Below are 25,269 nucleotides of genomic sequence, written 5' to 3'. Positions count from 1 at the left end.
TGATGATGATGATGATGATAACCCCAGCATACGGGAATAATTTGGTGAAGATGCTGATGTAGAAGCTATCCAAACCAACTGCAGGCAACAGAGCTTACAGTGATTTGTCCCCCCGTTCATTACAACTGGTGAGTAAGAGATGGACTAAAGGAAACACTAAACAAATCATAAACAGTGTGATGGCTGAGATAACTCAACTGTACAGCTTTACTGCATACTACCTGTGGTCTGAAAGAATACTACCTGTGGTCTGAAAGAATACCACCTGGGGTCTGAAAGAATACTACCTGTGGTCTGAAAGAATACTACCTGTGGTCTGAAAGAATACTACCTGTGGTCTGAAAGAATACCACCTGTGGTCTGAAAGAATACTACCTGTGGTCTGAAAGAATACTACCTGTGGTCTGAAAGAATACTACCTGTGGTCTGAAAGAATACTACCTGTGGTCTGAAAGAATACCACCTGTGGTCTGAAAGAATACTACCTGTGGTCTGAAAGAATACTACCTGTGGTCTGAAAGAATACTACCTGTGGTCTGAAAGAATACTACCTGTGGTCTGAAAGAATACTACCTGTGGTCTGAAAGAATACCACCTGTGGTCTGAAAGAATACTACCTGTGGTCTGAAAGAATACTACCTGTGGTCTGAGAGAATACTACCTGTGGTCTGAAAGAATACTACCTGTGGTCTGAAAGAATACCACCTGTGGTCTGAAAGAATACCACCTGTTGTCTGAAAGAATACTACCTGTGGTCTGAAAGAATACTACCTGTGGTCTGAAAGAATACTACCTGTGGTCTGAAAGAATACCACCTGTGGTCTGAAAGAATACTACCTGTGGTCTGAAAGAATACTACCTGTGGTCTGAAAGAATACTACCTGTGGTCTGAAAGAATACTACCTGTGGTCTGAAAGAATACTACCTGTGGTCTGAAAGAATACTACCTGTGGTCTGAAAGAATACCACCTGTGGTCTGAAAGAATACTACCTGTGGTCTGAAAGAATACTACCTGTGGTCTGAAAGAATGCCACCTGTGGTCTGAAAGAATACTACCTGTGGTCTGAAAGAATACTACCTGTGGTCTGAAAGAATACTACCTGTGGTCTGAAAGAATACTACCTGTGGTCTGAAAGAATACTACCTGTGGTCTGAAAGAATACCACCTGTGGTCTGAAAGAATACTACCTGTGGTCTGAAAGAATACTACCTGTGGTCTGAAAGAATACTACCTGTGGTCTGAAAGAATACTACCTGTGGTCTGAAAGAATACTACCTGTGGTCTGAAAGAATACTACCTGTGGTCTGAAAGAATACCACCTGTGGTCTGAAAGAATACTACCTGTGGTCTGAAAGAATACTACCTGTGGTCTGAAAGAATACTACCTGTGGTCTGAAAGAATACCACCTGTGGTCTGAAAGAATACTACCTGTGGTCTGAAAGAATACTACCTGTGGTCTGAAAGAATTCTACCTGTGGTCTGAAAGAATACTACCTGTGGTCTGAAAGAATACTACCTGTGGTCTGAAAGAATACTACCTGTGGTCTGAAAGAATACTACCTGTGGTCTGAAAGAATACTACCTGTGGTCTGAAAGAATACTACCTGTGGTCTGAAAGAATACTACCTGTGGTCTGAAAGAATACTACCTGTGGTCTGAAAGAATACTACCTGTGGTCTGAAAGAATACTACCTGTGGTCTGAAAGAATACTACCTGTGGTCTGAAAGAATACTACCTGTGGTCTGAAAGAATACTACCTGTGGTCTGAAAGAATACTACCTGTGGTCTGAAAGAATACCACCTGTGGTCTGAAAGAATACTACCTGTGGTCTGAAAGAATACTACCTGTGGTCTGAAAGAATACTACCTGTGGTCTGAAAGAATACTACCTGTGGTCTGAAAGAATACTACCTGTGGTCTGAAAGAATACTACCTGTGGTCTGAAAGAATACTACCTGTGGTCTGAAAGAATACTACCTGTGGTCTGAAAGAATACTACCTGTGGTCTGAAAGAATACTACCTGTGGTCTGAAAGAATACTACCTGTGGTTTGAAAGAATACTACCTGTGGTCTGAAAGAATACTACCTGTGGTCTGAAAGAATACTACCTGTGGTCTGAAAGAATACTACCTGTGGTCTGAAAGAATACTACCTGTGGTCTGAAAGAATACTACCTGTGGTCTGAAAGAATACTACCTGTGGTCTGAAAGAATACCACCTGTGGTCTGAAAGAATACCACCTGTGGTCTGAAAGAATACTACCTGTGGTCTGAAAGAATACTACCTGTGGTCTGAAAGAATACCACCTGTGTTCTGAAAGAATACTACCTGTGGTCTGAAAGAATACTACCTGTGGTCTGAAAGAATACTACCTGTGCTCTGAAAGAATACTACCTGTGGTCTGAAAGAATACTACCTGTGGTCTGAAAGAATACCACCTGGGGTCTGAAAGAAGCATTTTGAAGCTGAGTTCGGAGTCAAATCAAAGTGTTATTTGTCACATACACATGGTTTAGCAGATGTTTAATGGTCACATGGTTAGCAGATGTTAATGGTCACATGGTTTAGCAGATGTTTAATGGTCACATGGTTAGCAGATGTTAATGGTCACATGGTTAGCAGATGTTAATGCGAGTGCAGCGAAATGCTTGTGCTTCTAGTTCCGACAACGCAGTAATAACCAACGAGTAATCTAACCTAACAATTCCACAGCTACTACCTTATACACACAAGTGTAAAGGGATAAAGAATATGTACATAAAGAATGAGTGAATCGTAGTATGGTATTATCCCTGCTGCTGTGTCTACCAGATGGAGTTCCATCCTCCGGCTGGTTAAAACCGTCACCGATCCGAATCAACAAAGCCTCAATAGTCTACTTGAAGCCCAAGGACACAAGGAGCTCTGTTTATCACCAAGGGAATGGAGACAGCTATTGGAGTTAGTGGACATTTTTTGGACCCGTTTTGTCTAGGCCACTGACCTTACTCAGGGGGAGAAAGTTGTGACACTCAGTGCTGCCCTTCCTTGTGCGCTGTCACTCAATTTCCATCTGCAAAGTATTCCCGAGCACAAGCTCGTCACCTTTTCAGTCTAGTAAAAGCACTGTAGCAGTCACTCAAACACCAGATTCCAGGGGGGGGGGTTGTTTGTGAATGTTAGAATGGAGTACTCGGATGAACAGGCAACAAAAACGTCCATTTTGGTGACAATGTAATACATAATGAGCTGCGCTGCTGGATCCATCTGTCTGCCTGTTCTGACTTGATCGTGATGTCCTCATGACCACGTGAATATAAAACTGAATTGAAGGACAGTCTGATTGGTACAGGGGTACAATACATTGCAACAAGCAATACTTTCTATGTCACTTGCAATTCAAAATAATGATTCGTTTTTTTCATGTATAATGTTTACTGTTATATTCTTGATTATATACATTATTTTATACATTATTTTTTTTCTCCAGACCTTGTTTTGTCTGAGGAAAGTCACCGTTACGCAGAGCAGTAGTGGAGAAGAAGAGCACCTGGTGAAACCTCCAGAATGTTCTCTGACTACCGCAGCAAGAAGAAAAAAGAGACATAAAGTCTTCAGAGCAGAGATTCTTCACTACATTGAAGTATCTTCTGATGGAAATGAAGTTGATTTGCTTGGACTTTTTTTTTTTGGGGGGGGGGGTCCATGCAAAAGACTTTTCAAGGCTCAAGCAGGTAGCAATGACAGTGTTGGTTGTGCCAGCCTCCAGCACCCCCAGTGGGGAGAGTGTTTAGTCATGGAGGCCTCCATCATGTGCCCTCATCGTGCCGGGCTCAGTGCAGGAACGCTGACAAACTTGATCTTTCTGAAATGTCACCTGTCCGCAACATAAATGTTCTCTGTCTAAAGGGGGCCACAGGATGTAATTTACTACTTGTTACAGGAGATTATATTTCTGTTAAAGTGTCCAGGTCAGGAAGTCTATTTTATGGATAAAAGGTCATTACATTTGATATTTTTATAGGACACTTTAGTAGTGCAGTTATTGAATAGTTGTCAGTCATTTTGGTTTACATTCATGCTTGTCATTTATCTTCCCTCACCTACAGATTTTCTGTTTGTGTGATTGAATGAAGTGAAATATAGACAATGTCTGCCACAAAATATCCTTTAAAATGTTACATTAGATTGTTTTTTAAATATCCTGAACAATTACTTTTATCAATGTAAACTGTCTACATTTTAAAAGGAAATGTATTTTGATTGAAAGAGTGCCTGATGTGCTTTCTTTCATACAAGAGTCTCTTCAAATCATTTACATGGTTTATGGACTTAACCCACAGCAGGCAGAAAGCCATTGCTAAAAGGGACTTGAGACTTGACTTAGACTTGGCCCTAAAAGACTTGAGACTTGACTTAGACTTGGCCCTAAAAGACTTGAGACTTGACTTAGACTTGGCCCTAAAAGACTTGAGACTTGACTTAGACTTGGCCCTAAAAGACTTGAGACTTGACTTAGACTTGGCCCTAAAAGACTTGAGACTTGACTTAGACTTGGCCCTAAAAGACTTGAGACTTGACTTAGACTTGGCCCTAAAATACTTGACTTGGACTCTACCTCAAAGACTTGTGAACATCTCTGGTGGTACGTTATAAAGGCCTCATCATAGTGTGGCTCAGATGCTGTGTTCTTCAAGCGCCCGCTCGCTTATTGAGGCCAAGAACATAAAGATGACATTCCAATATACTAGACTATCACTTAGAACGCGTGGCCAACACCGGAACCCAGATGCTTCATTCTATGTGGCATGTTAATGTAGAATCTAGATATTGGACCAGAATGGTTTTGGAATCTGTTGTGGTTGTCTGAGTCTTCTGACGAACCAAAGGTTTCTGAACCCCTCAGACAGAAAGGAGAAGAGCAGACAGGGGGCTTTGGAACACAGCCAATTGATCCTGTAAATCCGGATACCTTGGACTCTTATCCATGCTGTCATATCCATACTAGCTAGCATACAACTTGGAATACATACAGTATAGCCGAATACATGGCTTCATTCTTAGTATTATTCTAGTCTACATATTGGAACAGAGCCAACAGATTAATTGATATTAAACATACAGTGGGGGAAAAAAAGTATTTAGTCAGCCACCAATTGTGCAAGTTCTCCCACTTAAAAAGATGAGAGAGGCCTGTAATTTTCATCATAGATACACTTCAACTATGACAGACAAAATGAGAGAGAAAAAAATCCAGAAAATCACATTGTAGGATTTTTTATGAATTTATTTGCAAATTATGGTGGAAAATAAGTATTAACTTTTTTGCCCCACTGTGTTCTTCTGTTTGTTTGACAGCTGAGCAGTGACGCAAAGTACTTCAGTAAACATACTTGAAGTACTTTTACTTTACTACATTATTAAAGAGAATAATACCTACATACATTATCCCCGACATCCCAAAAGTACTCATTACATTTGGAATGCTTAGCAGAATAGGAAAATGGTCCTGGTCACACACTTATCAAGAGAACATCCCTGGTCATCTCTATTGCCTCAGATCTGACAGATTTTTACTAAACACACATGCTTTGTTTGTAAATGATGTCTGAGTGTTGGACTGTTCCCCTTGCTCTCTGTAAAACATTTAAATTGTGCCGTCTGTTTTGTTTAATATATTATAAGCACTTTGACATTTTTTATTTATACTTTTACTTTAGATACTTAAGTGACTTTCACTTTAGATACATAAGTGACTTTCACTTTAGATACTTAAGTGACTTTCACTTTAGATACTTAAGTGACTTTCACTTTAGATACTTAAGTGACTTTCACTTTAGATACTTAAGTGACTTTCACTTTAGATACTTAAGTGACTTTCACTTTAGATACTTAAGTGACTTTCACTTTAGATACTTAAGTGACTTTTACTTTAGATACTTAAGTGACATTCACTTTTTTACTTGAGTCATTTTTCATAAAGCTATTTTACTTTTACTCATGTATGACAATTGGGAACTCTCCCCCCCCCCCCCCTCCCACACCACCGCAGCTGAGAACACGTGTGGCGGGACGTTGAGAGGGTCCAGTGGGATCATCTCCAGCCCTGAATACCTCAGTGATCTGTCCAACGCTGGGGAATGTAAGTGGACGGTGCTGGCTGACCCTGGAGACACCATCTCACTGGTGTTCACTGACTTCCAGATAGAGGACAAACACGGCTCTCTGGAGATAGAAGGATCAGAGCCGCCCAGTATCTGGTGAGTGGATTGTTTATGTTTTTTTAAATTTAATAACACTTTTAAACTAAAGCCAACTGATGGAATAATAATAATTATAATTAGGTGAGTTTTTATATTTGTCCTGTTTCACACATATATACAAGCGTGTTTTATTCTCGTGAAATGGAAATGGGATTTTTTGTTGTTGTTGCATATTCCAATTCCCCTGTGAGACACCCTCGGAGAGTTGGGGTCACGGTCAGGGGTCTGCCGTTGTCAACGGCTACCCTGGAGAAATGTAGGGTTAAGTGCCTTGCTCAAGGGCACGTCGACAGATCTCTTCACTTTGGTTATACCTATAATGTGTTTGAGAAACACAACTGTCTGGAGATAGAAATATCAGAGTCACACAGTATTATTATCTGACCCTGCTGGTCATCTATGAACAATTGAACATCTTGGCCATGTTCTGTTATAATCTCCAACCGGCACGGCCAGAAGAGGACTGGCCACCCCTCATAGCCTGGTTCCTCTCTAGGTTTATAATCTCCACCCGGCACAGCCAGAAGAGGACTGGCCACCCCTCAGAGCCTGGTTCCTCTCTAGGTGTATAATCTCCACCCGGCACAGCCAGAAGAGGACTGGCCACCCCTCAGAGCCTGGTTCCTCTCTAGGTGTATAATCTCCACCAGGCACAGCCAGAAGAGGACTGGCCACCCCTCAGAGCCTGGTTCCTCTCTAGGTTTATAATCTCCACCCGGCACAGCCAGAAGAGGACTGGCCACCCTTCAGAGCCTGGTTCCTCTCTAGGTTTATAATCTCCACCCGGCACAGCCAGAAGAGGACTGGCCACCCCTCATAGCCTGGTTCTTCTCTAGGTTTCTTCCTAGGTTCTGGCCTTTCTAGGGAGTTTTTCCTAGCCACCGTGCTTCTACACCTGCATTGCTTGCTGTTTGGGGGTTTTAGGCTGGTGTTTCTGTACAGCACTTTGTGACATCAGCTGATGTAAGAAGGGCTTTATAAATACATTTGAATTTGATTGAGAGTATCTGGTGAGTCGCGATTCCTGAATATCTGCAGTACCAGTCAAAAGTTTGGGCACACCTACTCATTCCAGGGTTGTTCTTTCTTTATACTATTTTCTACATTGTAGAATAATAGTGAAGACATTAAAACTATGAAATAACACACATGGAAATCATGTAGTAACCAACACATTTTAGTTGTTGTATATTTGAGATTCTTAAAAGCAGCCACAGTTTGCCTTGATGACAGTTTTGCACACTCTTGGCATTCTCTCTGAGAAATACAGGTTCGCTCTATCCAATCACAACAACAGGATCAACGTAAAGCCCGCCTTTCTCTTAACCGACAGCCAGTTATATGGACCACGTAGAACCTGGGACAGGACTGACATGAGAAAGATCCTGGCAACACAACGGTTCTTCTTCTTCTTTAGATCACGGAAAATTACAACAACAAAAAAATGCTCTGATCATAAATCAGATTCAGATAATTGTCCGTATTCGTAACGATACTCATTTTGTCCGACTACTAGGCACACCCCACTACAAACGGTTTTGTGAGAAGACCGTTTTTTCGGAATGGCGACATAGGAGGATATGAAGGGCGACATAAGAGGATATGAAGGGCGACATAGAAGGATATAGTGGATTGAGACACAGCCCATGCAAACAAACAGATATCTCTAGTTTTAATAGATATCTCTAGTTTTAACAGATATCTCTAGTTTTAATAGATATCTCTAGTTTTAATAGATATCTCTAGTTTTAATAGATATCTCTAGTTTTAACAGATATCTCTAGTTTTAACAGATATCTCTAGTTTTAACAGATATCTCTAGTTTTAATAGATATCTCTAGTTTTAACAGATATCTCTAGTTTTAATAGATATCTCTAGTTTTACCAGATATCTCTAGTTTAAACAGATATCTCTAGTTTTAACAGATATCTCACTTAAACTGATGGATTTTAATGGAGATCTTTTATTATGTCACTTAGATTGATGCACTGGTGCGTCAATAGACTCTAGGAGTATAATCGTATGAGTCCCTTTCCTATGGTACTGCAGCCAATGCACCAATGTACCAAGGTACCAATGTACCATCTACAGTTTACAGTCCCTTTTCCAGGTAACAGGTAACTCTCAGCATTTAAGTTATTGCCTGCCCAGTCCCCAAGCCCTAGACCTTTCCTCTCTAAGTTATAACCTGCCCAGTCCCCAAGCCCTAGACCTTTCCTCTCTAAGTTATAACCCTACCCAGTCCCCAGTCCCCAAGCCCTAGACCTTTCCACTCTAAGTTATAACCCTACCCAGTCCCCAAGCCCTAGACCTTTCCTCTCTAAGTTATAACCCTACCCAGTCCCCAAGCACTAGACCTTTCCGCTCTAAGTTATAACCCTACCCAGTCCCCAGTCCCCAGTCCCCAAGCCCTAGACCTTTCCTCTCTAAGTTATAACCCTAGCCAGTCCCCAAGCCCTAGACCTTTCCTCTCTAAGTTATAACCCTACCCAGTCCCCAAGCCCTAGACCTTTCCTCTCTAAGTTATAACCTAGCCAGTCCCCAAGCCCTAGACCTTTCCTCTCTAAGTTATAACCCTAGCCAGTCCCCAAGCCCTAGACCTTTCCTCTCTACGTTATTACCTACCCAGTCCCCAAGCCCTAGACCTTTCCTCTCTATGTTATTACCTACCCAGTCCCCAGTCCCCAAGCCCTAGACCTTTCCTCTCTATGTTATAACCCTACCCAGTCCCCAAGCCCTAGACCTTTCCTCTCTAAGTTATTACCTAACCAGTCCCCAAGCCCTAGACCTTTCCTCTCTAAGTTATAACCCTACCCAGTCCCCAAGCCCTAGACCTTTCCTCTCTAAGTTATAACCCTACCCAGTCCCTAGTCCCCAAGCCCTAGACCTTTCCTCTCTATGTTATAACCCTACCCAGTCCCCAAGCCCTAGACCTTTCCTCTCTAAGTTATAACCCTACCCAGTCCCCAAGCCCTAGACCTTTCCTCTCTAAGTTATAACCCTACCCAGTCCCCAGTCCCCAAGCCCTAGACCTTTCCTCTCTAAGTTATAACCTACCCAGTCCCTAAGCCCTAGACCTTTCCTCTCTAAGTTATAACCTACCCAGTCCCCAAGCCCTAGACCTTTCCTCTCTAAGTTATAACCTACCCAGTCCCCAAGCCCTAGTCCTTTACTCTCTAAGTTATTGCCTACCCAGTCCCCAGTCCCCAAGCCCTAGAACTTTCCTCTCTAAGTTATTACCTACCCAGTCCCCAAGCCCTAGACCTTTCCTCTCTAAGTTATAACCTACCCAGTCCCCAGTCCCCAAGCCCTAGACCTTTCCTCTCTATGTTATAACCCTACCCAGTCCCCAAGCCCTAGACCTTTCCTCTCTAAGTTATTATCAAATCAAATCAAATCAAATCAAATCAAATCAAATTTATTTATATAGCCCTTCGTACATCAGCTGATATCTCAAAGTGCTGTACAGAAACCCAGCCTAAAACCCCAAACAGCAAGCAATGCAGGTGTAGAAGCACGGTGGCTAGGAAAAACTCCCTAGAAAGGCCAATACCTAGGAAGAAACCTAGAGAGGAACCAGGCTATGTGGGGTGGCCAGTCCTCTTCTGGCTGTGCCGGGTGGAGATTATAACAGAACATGGCCAAGATGTTCAAATGTTCATAAATGACCAGCATGGTCGAATAATAATAAGGCAGAACAGTTGAAACTAGAGCAGCAGCACAGTCAGGTGGAAGTTGAAACTGGAGCAGCAGCATGGCCAGGTGGACTGGGGACAGCAAGGAGTCATCATGTCAGGTAGTCCTGGGGCATGGTCCTAGGGCTCAGGTCCTCCGAGAGAGAGAAAGAAAGAGAGGAGAGAATTAGAGAACGCACACTTAGATTCACACAGGACACCGAATAGGACAGGAGAAGTACTCCAGATATAACAAACTGACCCCAGCCCCCCGACACATAAACTACTGCAGCATAAATACTGGAGGCTGAGACAGGAGGGGTCAGGAGACACTGTGGCCCCATCCGAGGACACCCCCGGACAGGGCCAAACAGGAAGGATATAACCCCACCCACTTTGCCAAAGCACAGCCCCCACACCACTAGAGGGATATCTTCAACCACCAACTTACCATCCTGAGACAAGGCTGAGTATAGCCCACAAAGATCTCCGCCACGGCACAACCCAAGGGGGGGGGGGCGCCAACCCAGACAGGATGACCACAACAGTGAATCAACCCACTCAGGTGACGCACCCCCTCCAGGGACGGCATGAGAGAGCCCCAGCAAGCCAGTGACTCAGCCCCTGTAATAGGGTTAGAGGCAGAGAATCCCAGTGGAAAGAGGGGAACCGGCCAGGCAGAGACAGCAAGGGCGGTTCGTTGCTCCAGAGCCTTTCCGTTCACCTTCCCACTCCTGGGCCAGACTACACTCAATCATATGACCCACTGAAGAGATGAGTCTAACCAGTCCCCAGTCCCCAAGCCCTAGACCTTTCCTCTCTAAGTTCTAACGTACCCAGTCCCCAAGCCCTAGACCTTGAAGAGTTCAGTGTGCAGCCAGGAATGCAGACATTTCCGAGTGGCTCAGTAATTCCCTAACTAGTGCGCTACTTTTGACCAAGGCTCCCTGTAAAGGGGTTAAAGTGCCAGTTGGGACGCGGTCGTTGAGTGTCTCAGTAACTCCCTATCTAGTGCGCTACTTTTGACCAAGGCTCCCTGTAAAGGGGTTGAAGTGCCAGTTGGGACGCGGTCGTTGAGTGTCTCAGTAACTCCCTATCTAGTGCGCTACTTTTGACCAAGGCTCCCTGTAAAGGGGTTTAAAGTGCCAGTTGGGACGCGGTCGTTGAGTGTCTCAGTAACTCCCTATCTAGTGCGCTACTTTTGACCAAGGCTCCCTGTAAAGGGGTTTAAAGTGCCAGTTGGGACGCGGTCATTGAGTGTCTCAGTAACTCCCTATCTAGTGCGCTACTTTTGACCAAGGCTCCCTGTAAAGGGGGTTAAAGTGCCAGTTGGGACGCGGTCGTTGAGTGTCTCAGTAACTGAATGCTTTTTTTTTCATTCTTCCTACAATATTTGTGTCATTTAGATTTCAGTAAAATGGCTCAGTGTGCAGAAAAGGTCACGTTATGTGAAATCAATTACCTTCTAAACTCCCAGAGGAACACCCTATTTCTTCCACTGACAGGATGGATTAGAAAAGCTCTTAGTATTTTTGAATTCACAAAGTCATTTTCACGGACTGTCGAGATCGAGGGAAATGTTGTACATATGTGACTCAACACCTGGATTCGGTCTTATGTGGCAACATTTTAATTATTATTATTGTTCTTTTTACATTGGATAAAAGTAGAGACTGAGAGCTACAAAATGGTGTATCATGCAGTACAGTTGAGGAACAATGTGAAAGTAATTCTGCTCTGAAAGTTGATACACTTGTAAACTCACGTTGGAGAAAATGGTCTTTGAATGATCTGGTACCTAATAGAGAGCTATCCTTTGTCTACACCCATTCAGTATTGTTCACGCCCTCTTAAGCCTTTAGCCCCACCCATTCAGCATTGTTCACGCCCTCTTAAGCCTTTAGCCCCACCCATTCAGCATTGTTCATGCCCTCTTAAGCCTTTAGCCCCACCCATTCAGCATTGTTCACACCCTCTTACGCCTTTAGCCCCACCCATTTAGCATTGTTCACACCATCTTAAACCTTTAGCCCCACCCATTCAGCATTGTCCACGCCCTCTTAATACTTTAGCCCCACCCATTCAGCATTGTCCACGCCCTCTTAAGCCTTTAGCCCCACCCATCTCTTTAAGGATTCACATGAGGTCATGTGATAAAGATTTAAAGTGGTAGTAGCCTACAATAAGGAACAATTCCAGGTCAACAGAAAGTGTCCAGATAAATATATGTTATAAATATTAGATGATGCTTTCCCAGATACACTTGTCTAAATTGATGGGTCATGTGGAATAAATGCTATAACCCCGAGCCACATCCAGTGGTGAAAAAAATAATACATTGTCATACTTGAGTAAAAGTATAAATCATTTAAATTCCTTATATTAAACCAGACGGCACAAAAAATAATAATAATATTGACGGATAGCCTGGGGCACAATGTACTTAAATATCAAAAGTAAAAATAAACTATTTCAACTTACTGATATTAAGCAAATCAGATGGCGTAATTGAATGATTTAAAAAAATTGATGGGTAGCCAGGGGCAACACTCCAACACTCAGACATCATTTACCTACAAAGGATTTGTGTTTAGAGATCAGAGGAAGTAGAGGTGACCAGGGATGTTCTCTGCTTAGTGAGTCCTCCAGGTGAGAGACAGTAGGGACGACTACGGATGTTCTCTGTTTAGTGAGTCCTCCAGATCAGAGGCAGTAGGGATGACCGGGGATGTTCTCTGTTTAGTGAGTCCTCCAGGTCAGAGGCAGTAGGGATGACCGGGGATGTTCTCTGTTTAGTGAGTCCTCCAGGTCAGAGGCAGTAGGGATGACCAGGGATGTTCTCTGTTTAGTGAGTCCTCCAGATCAGAGGCAGTAGGGATGACCGGGGATGTTCTCTGTTTAGTGAGTCCTCCAGGTCAGAGGCAGTAGGGATGACCAGGGATGTTCTCTGTTTAGTGAGTCCTCCAGATCAGAGGCAGTAGGGATGACCAGGGATGTTCTCTGTTTAGTGAGTCCCCCAGATCAGAGACAGTAGAGATGACAAGGGATGTTCTCTGTTTAGTGAGTCCTCCAGATCAGAGACAGTAGGGACGACCAGGAATGTTCTCTGTTTAGTGAGTCCTCCAGATCAGAGACAGTAGGGACGACCAGGGATGTTCTCTGTTTAGTGAGTCCTCCAGATCAGAGCCAGTAGGGACGACCAGGGATGTTCTCTGTTTAGTGAGTCCTCCAGATCAGAGGCAGTAGGGATGGACCAGGGATGTTCTCTGTTTAGTGAGTCCTCCAGATCAGAGCCAGTAGGGACGACCAGGGATGTTCTCTGTTTAGTGAGTCCTCCAGATCAGAGCCAGTAGGGATGTTCTCTGTTTAGTGAGTCCTCCAGATCAGAGACAGTAGGGATGACCAGGGAGTGACCACACTCTTGATAAGTGTTTGAATTAGACAATTTTCCTGGTCAAAATGTAACGTCGTACTTTTGAGTGTTAAAGAAAATGTACGGAGTAAAAAGTACATTACTTTCTTTACGAATGTAGTGAGGTAAAATATGTCAAAAATATAAATAGTAAAGAATTGTAACAAATAACAACAACAAAAAAACAGACTTAAGTAGTACTTTAAAGTATTTTACACCTCTGCCCAAATGTCTACTTGATATACTGTTACACACACACTTACATTAGCATACTTGATATACTGATACACACACACTTACATTAGCATACTTGATATACTGTTACACACACTTACATTAGCATACTTGATATACTGTTACACACACACTTACATTAGCATACTTGATATACTGATACACACACACTTACATTAGCATACTTGATATACTGTTACACACACACTTACATTAGCATACTTGATATACCGATACACACACACTTACATTAGCATACTTGATATACTGATACACACACACTTACATTAGCATACTTGATATACTGATACACACACACTTACAATAGCATACTTGATATACTGATACACACACACTTACATTAGCATACCTGATATACTGATACACACACACTTACACTAGCATACTTGATATACTGATACACACACACGTACATTAGCATACTTGATATACTGATACACACACACTTACATTAGCATACTTGATATACTGTTACACACACACTTACATTAGCATACACACACACTTACATCAGCATACTTGATATACTGTTACACACACTTACAATAGCATACTTGATATACTGATACACACACACTTACATTAGCATACTTGATATACTGATACACACATACTTACATTAGCATACTTTATATACTGTTACACACACTGACGTAAGCATACTTGATATTTATTTATTTATTTATTTACCTTTATTTAACCAGGTAGGCAAGTTGAGAACAAGTTCTCATTTACAATTGCGACCTGGCCAAGATAAAGCAAAGCAGTTCGACAGATAAAATGACACAGAGTTACACATGAAGTAAAAACAAACATACAGTCAATAATGCAGTATAAACAAGTCTATATACAATGTGAGCAAATGAGGTGAGAAGGGAGGTAAAGGCAAAAAAGGCCATGATGGCAAAGTAAATACAATATAGCAAGTATATATAGCAATATAGCAATATACTGATACACACACACTTACATTAGCATACTTGATATACTGATACACACACACTTACAATAGCATACTTGATATACTGTTACACACCACACTTACATTAGTATACTTGATATACTGTTACACACAGACTTACATTAGCATACTTTATATACTGATACACACAGACTTACATTAGCATACTTTATATACTGTTACACACACACTTACATTAGCATACTGTTACACACACACTTACATTAGCATACTTGATATACTGATACACACACACTTACATTTGCATACTTGATATACTGATACACACACACTTACACAAGCATACTTGATTTTTAAAAATTATTTTTACCTTTATTTAACCAGGCAAGTCAGTTAAGAACAAATTCTTATTTTCAATGAACAGGCAGTTAACCCACTGTTCCTAGGCATACTCAACTAGTCTAAAGAAGGACGGTTTTATTGCTTCTTTAATCAGCAAAACTTTACGGAAAAAGCACACCATGCAATAATCTGAGTACAGCGCTCAGACAACAAAACAAGCCGTATCCATATTCATGTTGTGGAGTCGACAGAAGTCAGAAATAGCATTATAAATATTCACTTACCTTTGATGATCTTCATCAGAATGCACTCCCAGGAATCCCAGTTCCACAATAAATGTTTGTTTTGTTCGATAAAGTCCATGATTTATGTCCAAATACCTCCTTTTTGTTCGCGCGTTTAGTTCCAAAATCCAAATTCATGACGCGCAGGCCAGACGAAAAGTCAACAAATTCTATTACAGTTCGTAGAAACATGTCAAACGATGTATAGAATCAATCTTTAGGATGTTTTTAACATAAATCTTCAATAATGTTTCAACCGGAGAATTCCTTTGTCTGTAGAAATGCAATGGAAGGCAGCTAACTCGGGGGGGCGAGCCTGAGTCAATCAGCTCTTATTCCCTCATCCTTCACATTAGGAGCATCAAACAAGGTTCCAAAGACAGTTGACAGTGGAAGCCCTAGGAAGTGCAATATGACCCCATAGACACTGTATATTGGATAGGCAAACCTACAAACCTCAGATTTCCCAGATTTCTTTCTCAGGTTTTTGCCTGCCATATGAGTTCTGTTATACTCACAGACATCATTCAAACAGTTATAGAAACTTCAGAGTGTTTTCTATCCAAATCTACTAATAATATGCATATCATATAACTAGCAATGGGAAATGGTATTCTGAGAAAACATCACAAACGTTACACACACTTCATAAGTTAATGTTAGCTAGCAAGCCAGCCATCAAACTCCAGCTGACTAGCTAACAGCAAGCTTTAACTTGCAGTGACAACAACTTTCAGACAAATTTATGAAGGTATAATATCTAAATCTGTAGATTCTGACCTGTGTACATGGAAGAAAGCTTCACGGCAGACTGCATCCCGTTGGGTAAGACACCCTGTGTCGTTTCCGTTTAGTTCGCCCAGCTTATTTGGCCCGTTGTGTTCCACTGATTTCAAAACGTGTTATGAAATGAGAGAGAGAGAGTCAGCATGGCACGATCGTCATCCAGAAAGTAGTCCATCACTACTTCTTCACCACTGATGTTTGTCGATAGCGTTTGTTGATAAATTCAGAGCAGCAATGTTATTGAGAGCAGTAGCGACATATTTGCAGTTCTCCATATGGCTAACGTTATAACTCAACGTAATATCTATACAAAAACACTGTAATAGAAAGGATTATCTACGCATTACGAGCAGCTCATTTTATAGACACAAGATGCAACACCGTAGACCAATCCAAACTCATCTCTCGGCATGTCCAGCCCACTCTTTATCTCAGCCAATCATGGAGAGTGGGAAGGTTGCTCTCACTTTTTCTGTGGCTAAACCAACTAGACTTGTAAATGTAAAAATTTTATGCGTATTTACAGATTATATTCTTTTTACGTTCAAAAGGCTCTCCTGTGAAGTCGTGACTTGCGACATACACCTAGTGTATCGGGTCACATACGTAGTGTTGAAGAGGAAACAGAGAAACACTGTCAGTGTTAAAAAAAAAGACAAGAGTTTGATTGGATGGAATCTAAATACCATACAAGGATAACAGGATGAATGTCATCAAAAATGACTCGAACTCAAATGTATCGTGTCTTGACCATCGTTCATGTGATTGATGGTTATTTTTTAAATAATATAATTATTAGTTAAATTATTACTCGATTAAATTACTCATGTAACAATTCATTAAGTAGTAATCTAGGGCACCGTACATAGTAATAGTAATAATTCATTAAGTAGTATTAATTGGGGCACCGTACATAGTAATAGTATTAATTGGGGCACCGTACATAGTAATAGTAATAATTCATTAAGTAGTATTAATTGTGGCACCGTACATAGTAATAGTAATAATTCATTAAGTAGTATTAATTGGGGCACCGTACATAGTAATAGTAATAATTCATTAAGTAGTATTAATTGGGGCACCGTACATAGTAATAGTAATAATTGGGGCACCGTACATAGTAATAGTAATAATTCATTAAGTAGTATTAATTGGGGCACCGTACATAGTAATAGTAATAATTGGGGCACCGTACATAGTAATAGTAATAATTGGGGCACCGTACATAGTAATAGTAATAATTGGGGCACCGTACATAGTAATAGTAATAATTGGGGCACCGTACATAGTAATAGTAATAATTGGGGCACCGTACATAGTAATAGTAATAATTGGGGCACCGTACATAGTAATAGTAATAATTGGGGCACCGTACATAGTAATAGTAATAATTGGGGCACCGTACATAGTAATAGTAATAATTGGGGCACCGTACATAGTAATAGTAATAATTGGGGCACCGTACATAGTAATAGTAATAATTGGGGCACCGTACATAGTAATAGTAATAATTGGGGCACCGTACATAGTAATAGTAATAATTGGGGCACCGTACATAGTAATAGTATTAATTGGGGCACCGTACATAGTAATAGTAATAATTGGGGCACCGTACATAGTAATAGTAATAATTGGGGCACCGTACATAGTAATAGTAATAATTGGGGCACCGTACATAGTAATAGTATTAATTGGGGCACCGTACATAGTAATAGTAATAATTGGGGCACCGTACATAGTAATAGTAATAATTGGGGCACCGTACATAGTAATAGTAATAATTGGGGCACCGTACATAGTAATAGTAATAATTGGGGCACCGTACATAGTAATAGTAATAATTGGGGCACCGTACATAGTAATAGTAATAATTGGGGCACCGTACATAGTAATAGTAATAATTGGGGCACCGTACATAGTAATAGTAATAATTGGGGCACCGTACATAGTAATAGTAATAATTGGGGCACCGTACATAGTAATAGTAATAATTGGGGCACCGTACATAGTAATAGTAATAATTGGGGCACCGTACATAGTAATAGTATTAATTGGGGCACCGTACATAGTAATAGTAATAATTGGGGCACCGTACATAGTAATAGTAATAATTGGGGCACCACGGGACTAAACTCTAAAGATATAAATATCTCTAACATCAGTCAGTTAATTCATGAAATCTTATTTACCGTCAGTCTCGTTCTGAATGTTGTACAATCCTTGGATATCTGCACAAACCCATCAATTATTAATCAGCAATATACAAATTGGTTTAATTATTTATTTACTAACTAACTAAATAATCACACAGAATTACATAAACACACAAACAGAATAGCTTACACATTGATTACTACAGTCGTGGCCAAATGTTTTGAGAATGACACAAATATAAATTTTCACAAAGTCTGCTGCCTCAGTTTGTATGATGGCAATTTGCAGATATTCCAGAATGCCAGTAAGATTGCACCTAAATCAACCATTTATCGGATCATCAAGAACTTCAAGGAGAGCGGTGCAATTGTTGTGAAGGCTTCAGGGCGCCCAAGAAAGTCCAGCAAGCGCCAGGACCGTCTCCTAAAGTTGATTCAGCTGCGGGTTCGGGGCACCACCAGTACAGAGCTTGCTCAGGAATGGCAGGCCACACACACACATGTTTTGGTTATCCGTAAAAAAGCTTGTCCGGAGAAGAAAAGGTGAGCGCTACCATCAGTCCTGTGTCATGCCAACAGTAAAGCATCCTGAGACCATTCATGTGTGGGGTTGCTTCTCAGCCAAGGGAGTGGGCTCACTCACAATGTTGCCTAAGAACACAGCCATGAATAAAGAATGGTACCAACACATCCCCCGAGAGCAACTTCTCCCAACCACCCAGGAACAGTTTGGTGACAAACAATGCCTTTTCCAGCATGATGGAGCACCTTGCCATAAGGCAAAAGTGATAACTAAGTGGCTCGGGGAACAAAACATCAATATTTTGGGTCCGTGGCCAGGAAACTCCCCAGACCTTAAGCACTCGGGAGGGAAAAGGACATTCTCTCCTTTTGTCATAATATCTGGGCTCATGTGGGCGTGGCCACTGACTTGGTTAAGATTTTATTTGAAAAACAATTCACTCATTTAGAAGGCTAACATCACATTACATCTTCTCACAAATAGTTTCGTATTTAATCATATAAGTTCCGCAACATCTAGATGTAAATCTTATCACTGGGAAATATACACATTCAGAGATACAGTTATGTTGTTCTCCTGTCCCTAGTGTCACATTGGAATAAATGATTCAGAGGAATGGGCAATAGTTTTTAAAAAATAAACCCAAATTACGGCTTACCGTGTAAAGGAACAGGGACGAAAACCAAACAATCACGTAACAAAAACACAGGGTTGAAACACAAAACAAAAGAGCGGCGAGTACCTCGAATAAATAACACACTCGCACAATGGTTAACACTACGGGACGAGACCCGTAATCATCAGCGCAATCCACAAGGGCGCCAAAGCCCAAAACAACACAGCACAGGTACTCACACGCCCCAACGGACATAGAAACAATAATCGACAGGACAACGGTGAACAAAGGGCACATATATACAAATACAATCCGTGGGCCAAGTGTGTGTAATGAAAGTTCCATCCTTGACACTTAGTTACATCACAAATTAGAAAATGAATTCGACCTGATTGTTCTTTAAGTATCCACAGACCCTTCCAATTTTTGGGGGGGAATATAGAAATATTGTTTCATTATTCAACCTTTTGATGTTACCGTACTGCAACGTCTCTCTCTCTCTCTCTGTGGTAACAAAGGGGATTTAACTTCCAGAGAGAGAGAGAGAGAGAGAGAGAGAGAGAGAGAGAGAGAGAGAGAGAGAGAGAGAGAGAGAGAGAAAGAGAGAGAGAGAGAGAGAGAGAGAGAGAGAGAGAGAGAGAGAGAGAGAGAGAGAGAGAGAGAGAGAGAGAGAGAGAGAAACATGACAAATGTCTTTGGGTTGTGTTATTCAATAATTATACTGTGTAGTATTGGTAACAGTCTGATATATCTCAGGTCACATAGGTTATTCTAACATGATGATTGATATGATTATAGCAGCTGTAGGAACAGGCTTGTCATCGTGTTACCGTGACATGTGATTACAGCAGCTGTAGGGACAGGCTTGTCATCGTGTTACTGTAACCTATGATTACAGCAGCTGTAGGAACAGGCTTGTCATCGTGTTACTGTAACCTATGATTACAGCAGCTGTAGGAACAGGCTTGTCATCGTGTTACCATAACATGTGATTACAGCAGCTGTAGGAACAGGCTTGTCATTGTGTTACCGTAACATGTGATTACAGCGGCTGTAGGAACAGGCTTGTCATCGTGTTACCGTAACATGTATTTACAGCAGCTGTAGGAACAGGCTTGTCATCGTGCACTTGACTGTAAGTCGCTCTGGAAAGAGAGCTTCTGCTAAATGAATAAAATGACAAGGTATTATGGCGCTGTACACCGTTGAAAAACACCTCAAAATGCCAAGTCTATTATCTGACCAAACCAAAGTCCCTTCCCACCTCAGAAACACTGATTTACATCCTTCCTGTTGCACCATTTGTTATCTATCCCTCGTTATTTATTTTTTATTTAACAAGTCTTGTCAGTCGAGAATAAATTCTTATTTTCAATGACTCCCTACTCCGGCCAAACGCAGACAGCGCTGGACCCTGCCCTATGGGACTCCCCAATCATGGCCGGTTGTGATACAGCCTAGAATCGACCCAGGGTCTGTAGTGACGCCTCTAGCACTGATATACAGTTCCTTAGACCGCTGCGCCACTCGGGAGCCCGAAATTGACTGTTCGACCTGTCCAGAACCTTGTTTAATAGCTGTGTGTTGTATTGACTGTTTGACCTGTCTAAAACCTTGTTTAATAGCTGTGTGTTGGGTTTGTATTGTGTTGCATTGACTGTGTGTGAAGCTGAGGAGAGGCGGGGAAGGAGAGAGGGAGGGAGGGCACCATATTCCCTATATAGTGTGGTTCTGGCCCTGTGGGGGGGGGGGGGGCAGACTGGGGGAGGTTTTTCGGTGGATTCATTTTCATAGCAGTTCAGCTGTGTGATGATCCTACCAGTCATTACTGTGATGTTCCTACCAGTCATTACTGTGATGTTCATACCAGACATAACTGTGATGTTCCTACCAGTAATTACAGTCTACAGTTGTGTGGTGTTCCTACCAGTCATTACTGTGATGTTCCTACCAGTCATTACTGTGATGATCCTACCAGACATTACTGTGATGTTCCTACCAGTCATAACTGTTCCTACCAGACATTACTGTGATGTTCCTACCAGACATAACTGTGATGTTCCTACCAGTAATTACAGTCTACAGTTGTGTGGTGTACCTACCAGTCATTACTGTGATGCTCCTACCAGTCATTACTGTGATGATCCTACCAGACATTACTGTGATGTTCCTACCAGTCATAACTGTTCCTACCAGACATTACTGTGATGTTCCTACCAGACATTACTGTTCCTACCAGACATTACTGTGATGTTCATACCAGACATTACTGTGATGTTCCTACCAGTCATTACAAAACTACTGGAGCCTTTAAGCTGCTCTGCTCAGGGAGGTCTCTAAAAACCTCTCATTTTAATATTCTCTAAAAATATGATCTTGTTTTGATCTTATAGACTACAGCAGCTGTGTGTGATAACCATGTTGTTATAGACTACAGCATCTGTGTGTGATAACCATGTACTATATCAGCTGTGTGTGATAACCATGTTGTTATAGACTATATCAGCTGTGTGTGATAACCATGTTGTTATAGACTACAGCAGCTGTGTGTGATAACCATGTTGTTATAGACTATATCAGCTGTGTGTGATAACCATGTTGTTATAGACTATAACAGCTGTGTGTGATAACCATGTTGTTATAGACTATAACAGCTGTGTGTGATAACCATGTTGTTATAGACTATAACAGCTGTGTCTGATAACCATGTTGTTATAGACTATAACAGCTGTGTCTGATAACCATGTTGTTATAGACTATAACAGCTGTGTCTGATAACCATGTTGTTATAGACTATATCAGCTGTGTCTGATAACCATGTTGTTATAGACTACAGCAGCTGTGTGTGATAACCATGTTGTTATAGACTATAACAGCTGTGTGTGATAACCATGTTGTTATAGACTATAACAGCTGTGTGTGATAACCATGTTGTTATAGACTATATCAGCTGTGTGTGATAACCATGTTGTTATAGACTACAGCAGCTGTGTGTGATAACCATGTTGTTATAGACTATATCAGCTGTGTGTGATAACCATGTTGTTATAGACTATAACAGCTGTGTGTGATAACCATGTTGTTATAGACTATAACAGCTGTGTGTGATAACCATGTTGTTATAGACTATAACAGCTGTGTCTGATAACCATGTTGTTATAGACTATAACAGCTGTGTCTGATAACCATGTTGTTATAGACTATAACAGCTGTGTCTGATAACCATGTTGTTATAGACTATATCAGCTGTGTCTGATAACCATGTTGTTATAGACTACAGCAGCTGTGTGTGATAACCATGTTGTTATAGACTATAACAGCTGTGTGTGATAACCATGTTGTTATAGACTACAGCATCTGTGTGTGATAACCATGTACTATATCAGCTGTGTGTGATAACCATGTTGTTATAGACTATATCAGCTGTGTCTGATAACCATGTTGTTATAGACTACAGCAGCTGTGTGTGATAACCCTGTTGTTATAGACTATAACAGCTGTGTGTGATAACCATGTTGTTATAGACTATATCAGCTGTGTCTGATAACCATGTTGTTATAGACTATAACAGCTGTGTGTGATAACCATGTTGTTATAGACTATAAGAGCTGTGTGTGATAACCATGTTGTTATAGACTATAAGAGCTGTGTCTGATAACCATGTTGTTATAGACTATATCAGCTGGGTGTGATAACCATGTTGTTATAGACTATATCAGCGGTGTCTGATAACCCTGTTGTTATAGACTATAACAGCTGTGTGTGATAACCATGTTGTTATAGACTACATCAGCTGTGTGTGATAACCCTGTTGTTATAGACTATATCAGCTGTGTGTGATAACCCTGTTGTTATAGACTATATCAGCTGTGTGTGATAACCATGTTGTTATAGACTATATCAGCTGTGTCTGATAACCCTGTTGTTATAGACTATATCAGCTGTGTGTGATAACCATGTTGTTATAGACTATATCAGCTGTGTCTGATAACCCTGTTGTTATAGACTATATCAGCTGTGTGTGATAACCATGTTGTTATAGACTATATCAGCTGTGTGTGATAACCATGTTGTTATAGACTACAGCAGCGGTGTCTTATAACCATGTTCTTTAGATAGCAGATACTGGTTGTTCTCTTTCTCTTCTTGTCCTTGAAGTAACAGCGGTCTGGTACATGTGGAGAAACAGATTGTCTGGAACATTACAGACATGACAGGTGATTGAATCAGTCAGATGACAGAGGCTGTTATATGTCTGTATCTTTACCTGCAGGTTATCTGGTGTGAATATTCCAGCGCCCGTCATCAGCAACAACAACTGGCTAAGACTCCATTTTGTGACCGATAGGAATCATCTGCATAAAGGATTCACACTTCAGTATCAAGGTAAGACACAATCAACCAATCACACTTCAGTATCAAGGTAAGACACAATCAACCAATCACACTTCAGTATCAAGGTAAGACACAATCAACCAATCACACTTCAGTATCAAGGTAAGACACAATCAACCAATTACACTTCAGTATCAAGGTAAGACACAATCAACCAATCACACTTCAGTATCAAGGTAAGACACAATCAACCAATCACACTTCAGTATCAATGTAAGACACAGTCAACCAATTACACTTCAGTATCAAGGTAAGACACAATCAACCAATCACACTTCAGTATCAAGGTAAGACACAATCAACCAATCACACTTCAGTATCAAGGTAAGACACAATCAACCAATCACACTTCAGTATCAAGGTAAGACACAATCAACCAATCACACTTCAGTATCAAGGTAAGACACAATCAACCAATTACACTTCAGTATCAAGGTAAGACACAATCAACCAATTACACTTCAGTATCAAGGTAAGACACAATCAACCAATCACACTTCAGTATCAAGGTAAGACACAATCAACCAATCACACTTCAGTATCAAGGTAAGACACAATCAACCAATCACACTTCAGTATCAAGGTAAGACACAATCAACCAATTACACTTCAGTATCAAGGTAAGACACAATCAACCAATTACACTTCAGTATCAAGGTAAGACACAATCAACCTTTCACACTTCAGTATCAAGGTAAGACACAATCAACCAATCACACTTCAGTATCAAGGTAAGACACAATCAACCAATCACACTTCAGTATCAAGGTAAGACACAATCAACCAATCACACTTCAGTATCAAGGTAAGACACAATCAACCAATCACACTTCAGTATCAAGGTAAGACACAATCAACCAATCACACTTCAGTATCAAGGTAAGACACAATCAACCGATTATTGAATGAATTCATTGTCACATTTGATAACCATAAAATGTTTTTTTTTTCACCTGAAAGTCTTTGTAGTTGGATAACAACCAGAAGGGGCAAGGAGGACCAAGGAACTCTTTATACAATTACCTGACTATTTTTGTGTTGCCATGTTCAACAGGTCCTCCTTGTTCTTTGATACCTAATAAGCCCTAATAACCACTAATAACCACTCATAACCCCTAATAACCACCATTAGCCCCTAATAACCACCATTATCCCTAATAACCACTCATAACCCCTTATTTTTTATTTTTTAAATTTATTTGACCTTTATTTAACCAGGCAAGTCAGTTCAGAACAAATTCTTATTTCCAATGACGGCCTAGGAACAGTGGGTTAACTGCTAATAACCACTCATAACCATTAATAACCACTCATAACCCCTAATAACTACTAATAACCTCTAATAACCACTAATAACCCCTAATAACCACTCATAACCCCTTATGACCACTTATAACCCCTGATAACCACTTATAACCCCTGATCACCCCTGATAATCCCATTTAACCACTCATAACTCCTTATAACCACTCATAACCCCTGATAACCACTTATAACCCTGATAACCCCTGATAACCCCAGATAACCACTCATAACCCCTTATAACCACTCATAACCCCTTATAACCACTCATAACCCCTTATAACCACTCATAGCCCATAATAACCCCTCATAACCCCTAATAACCCCTCATAACCCCTTATAACCACTCGAGAACCC

The 25,269-nt window shown here is 40.9% G+C and overlaps 1 protein-coding gene across 1 annotated transcript in view; it reads left to right on the top strand.

Annotated features, from left to right (window-relative positions):
• Positions 1-25,269, top strand: part of LOC116371558 (CUB and sushi domain-containing protein 3-like) — a 258,797-nt gene that overhangs the window by 130,206 nt on the left and 103,322 nt on the right. Inside the window, 2 exon segments of the mRNA XM_031820410.1 lie at positions 6,037-6,244; positions 23,489-23,601. Coding sequence (XP_031676270.1) covers positions 6,037-6,244; positions 23,489-23,601 — 321 coding nt within the window.

The sequence above is a fragment of the Oncorhynchus kisutch genome, unplaced genomic scaffold, assembly GCF_002021735.2.
Source record: "Oncorhynchus kisutch isolate 150728-3 unplaced genomic scaffold, Okis_V2 scaffold3357, whole genome shotgun sequence".
NCBI lineage: Eukaryota > Metazoa > Chordata > Actinopteri > Salmoniformes > Salmonidae > Oncorhynchus > Oncorhynchus kisutch.
Note: the sequence above shows the minus strand (reverse complement) of the source record. Positions and strands in the feature narration are given on the sequence as shown.